This window comes from Solanum tuberosum, unplaced genomic scaffold, assembly GCF_000226075.1.
Source record: "Solanum tuberosum cultivar DM 1-3 516 R44 unplaced genomic scaffold, SolTub_3.0 scf00008, whole genome shotgun sequence".
In the NCBI taxonomy this organism is placed as follows: Eukaryota; Viridiplantae; Streptophyta; class Magnoliopsida; order Solanales; family Solanaceae; genus Solanum; species Solanum tuberosum.
In genome coordinates this window covers 3,746,620-3,750,546 of record NW_006238934.1, presented here as the reverse complement: position 1 = coordinate 3,750,546, position 3,927 = coordinate 3,746,620, and the positions used below count along the sequence as shown (strand labels likewise).

Here is a 3,927-nt window from a genome sequence, read left to right as displayed (position 1 = left end):
CGCCACGCATAAGATAACCAACAGATGGTGGGGTAATAAAACAGTAATGCACAAACTTAACTCCGTATTTTCGAGCAACAGATGGAACCCAATAAGCAAAATCATAGAAAATGAAATGGGGTTTGATTTCTTGAATTAAAGATTCAATCTTTGGTAATGTGATATCCAATGCTTGATAAAGAAGATTCCGACTGAGGAAAAGGGTTGGATTTTGGTGTGTTAATTTGGGTGTTTTAATTAGGATTCTTTTAGAGGAAATTGGGTAGGTATTGGTTATGGGTTAATAAAAAGGTCAAACGGGTAGTTCAATAAGATTAAGACACGTGTAAGAAATTAGGGTCCGTTAGTGAGAGGGATATATGTATACCTATAATTGGACGACAAGGGCTTATGTGGACGCAAAGTATAACGGAGGGCATATACATACCATTTATTAAAGTTCAGGGGTAAATCCGTCCCTTTTCCCTATATATATTAGTTAGGGGGGAAAAAGGATAAATATATCCCCGAACTATCGTAAATGGTATGTAGATACCCTTCGTCATACTTTTGGGACATTGGTGCCCCTGTCGTCTAAAAACTAGAGCATATATGCTCTTCACTCTAACGGAAGACTAAATAGGGACACGTGACACAATCTTATCCGTTCATCCGATATTTAATAAATGTTGGATCGGTGGATAAGATTATGACACGTGTATGTCCGTTAGTATAGAGGGTATACATGCTCTAGTTTTTGGACGGCAGGGGCACCAATGTCCCAAAAGTATGACGGAGGATATCTACATACCGTTTACGATAGTTTGGGGATATATTTGTCCTTTTTCCCTAGTTAGCGAATATGAATATAATTTTGACTAATCAGCTAAATGTGTAACTTCTCGAAAAGAAAAAAACAACATTTTGGGCCTGATAGGATATAGTCCATCCAGATTTCAAACCTACAGGCCCAAATTCCTATCTAGCGGGTCACACTGAGCCCATATACTAACCGCCCTATTTAAGGATCATTTCCGCCCTACTTTCAAAATTACGGCAGTCTTCTCCGGCCAAAAGTAGAAAGCTGAAAACACACAGCGTTTCTCCGTCTCCTTTTCCGGCGAAACTGAGCTTAAACTCGTAGGTTCGTTCTCTTATTTATCTCTTGCTGTGTATTTTTACATGATTTATTATACTTTTCGCTTTTGTAAGAAACCCTAATCTCATTTCGACTGATTTTTTAGTGTTAAAATTGATTAGCTTGCTATGATTATATATATTCTCTATGGTTGAGGAAAGGTACACAAGCTATTTGTATGTTCGATGTGATTTTTACTAGTTTGTTTTGCTTACGCAGATTTTTTACGAGCTGGTATGCATTAGTGTTGGCTTTCATATAATAATGGTTTTAGAATTTTTTTTGGTTGTATAATATCTTTTTGAGTGTTAGTAGTCTGGTTTATGGAAGAAAATGTTAAGTGTACATGATGATATAGTGTAGAATGTGGAATATATGTAACCGTGGTGTCTAGGGTAGGTTGTAGCTTGCACACAACACACGTATACTAATCCCACAATAAGCTGGTAATTCCATGGTGACCTAGTGTGTTGGCCTCCTCTTTGATTTGAATGTGAAGCTTCATGGTTCTCATTTAGCTTTTGACCACATGCCACACCCTTGGATGCCAGAACTTTGAGTATTAATCCTGATAAGTAGTGTAGAACCTGGAGTAATTATCATCCCTAGTGTAGAACGTGGAATATATATAACCATGGTGTCTAGGTTTGCTTGGGCACGCTTCTACTGATCATGCAATAACCTGCTAATTCCATGGTGACCTAGTAGTTTTGCCATCTCTTTGATTTGAACGTGGAACCTCATGGTTCTCAATTCTCTTTATTGACCACATGCGATGTCCTTTGGTGCCAGAGCTTGGAGTATTATTCTTGATAAGTAGTGTATAACCTGGATTAATTATCATTAGGGTCTTACAACCCTTAATTACTAAACAAGAAAAAATTAGCCCATTCATATTTTACTTTTGTCTTGGTGTTTTGTACTCTTTTCATTTGCATAAATTAACTTGCAGAATGTAACTAGGTTAAAAGCAGTGGTTTGTGAAACTGTATAATCTTAATGCTACCTTTGGCACTAAAAATTGCTGCTGAAATTGTTTTCCACCCGTCTCCTTGTTCTCTCAGCTCATTTGAGAATGAACTTGACCAGTCTCGAAGAGAACTAAAGTTTACTTGGAATTGTCAGTTGTTTTGCGTCCCACCACCTCTTAAACTAGAGGTAGTTGACTATTATATCGAAACAAGTTCTTATGTAGCTTAGTAGTTGTGCAACATTCAAAATTTAGTCTTAAAGTGTAAGTTGATAAACACCATGCTCCTTGATCAAAATCTTAATCATTGTATTCACATTTTTACCTTCTTTCATTAATTCACTGGTACGTGATGTTCTTCCCCTTTTCAGGAATGGCTTTCTTTAACAAAGCTGGGAGCATTCTTCGGCAGGCTGTTAGCAAGCAGCACATCAATCATGAAATATCTGCATCCAAGCCTTCAATTTTTCAACTAATTAGATGCATGTCTTCAAAACTTTTTGTTGGAGGTGCATGCAGTTTCTCTTATGCTAGAACAGTATTCATAACATTTCTTCTAATTTCTGCTGACTTCCTCTAGTTTGGCAATGTAGGAATCTCATGGAACACGAATGACAACTCTCTCCAAGAAGCTTTCAGCAAGTATGGAGAAGTCGTTGAAGGTTTGTCTTATTTAAAGCTAAATGTTGTTTTTGACTAGAAGTCCTCTCTCGTGCTTGTTTAAAGTTTACAATTTTTCATTTAGAATCCTTGCACTGCTGGTGTGCTTTCTCATGAACACATTCGCTCGCACACTAGTGCATGTTTTTGTTATTATGGTGATCATATTTGCACATAATAAAGAGTGTCTGGGCAGAGTTTGAGTAATGGTCAGGAAAAGTATATGACAAAGTAGGGAGTACTTGTTAATTGATGTTTCTCAACATGAATTTCCAGATGTTATGTTAGGATGAAAGACACTCATTTTGTGTCCAAATGAGGGTCTTAGTGATGGAGTGACAATTGTGTTGCTGATTGGACTTATCAAAAGTAGTTGTATTACTGGTTGGATTTAGTAAGTGAAGTCACTTAGACTAATGGAAGAATTACTTCACCATTTTTTACTGTTTGAAGCTGTATTATAATTCCGTGAATGCTTGCTCATTCATATTTAGCTGTGTGAACATATGACATATCTGTATACAAAGGCATGTGTCCAGACACTAGTTTCTAGCTGGAATTACTGAAAAAGTTCCAATTCATTGCAGCAAGAATCATTTATGATCGCGAGTCTGGGAGATCTAGGGGATTTGGCTTCGTTACTTTCAATACTTCTGAGGATGCCAGTGCTGCCATCCAGGCTTTGGACGGACAGGTATCTCTTCACTCTGTTGCTCCATGACTGAAAAAACGTGTGTTCCCTTTGTATTTGGGTTCACATGATGTGAATTAACTTCAAAGGAATGTTGTTTTATGGTATCTGGCACTGTTTTTATCCAGAAATTGTGTTTAAATATGCAAATGATATGTCTGTTCGGGGGGATGCGCCTGTATGCATCCCATGCATTTCTGTTTGCTGGTTAGATTATGACAACTAGTTTTAATGCATCTTTCAGGAGCTTGATGGTCGTACGATTAGAGTAAATGTAGCGAATGACAGGACAAGAGGATACGGCGGCGGCGGCGGCGGCGGCGGTTACGGTGGTGGTAACTATGGAGGCGGTGGTGGTTATGGAGGTGGTGGTGGCGGCAATTATGGGTCTGGTGGTTACGGTGGTGGTGGTGGCAATTATGGGTCTGGTGGTGGTAATTATGGTGCCTCTGGTTATGGTAGCAGTGGCAATTATGGCAGGGGAGGTGG

At 38.5% G+C, this 3,927-nt stretch overlaps 1 protein-coding gene across 1 annotated transcript in view; it reads left to right on the top strand.

Annotated features, from left to right (window-relative positions):
• Positions 1-1,013: 1,013 nt before the first annotated feature.
• Positions 1,014-3,927, top strand: part of LOC102579149 (glycine-rich RNA-binding protein 2, mitochondrial-like) — a 3,629-nt gene continuing 715 nt past the window's right edge. The window contains exons 1-5 of the mRNA XM_006339171.2: positions 1,014-1,123; positions 2,459-2,596; positions 2,681-2,749; positions 3,335-3,441; positions 3,683-3,918. Of these exons, the coding sequence (XP_006339233.1) occupies positions 2,461-2,596; positions 2,681-2,749; positions 3,335-3,441; positions 3,683-3,918 (548 nt within the window). The 5' untranslated portion in view covers positions 1,014-1,123; positions 2,459-2,460. The remainder of the gene's footprint in view (positions 1,124-2,458; positions 2,597-2,680; positions 2,750-3,334; positions 3,442-3,682; positions 3,919-3,927) is intronic.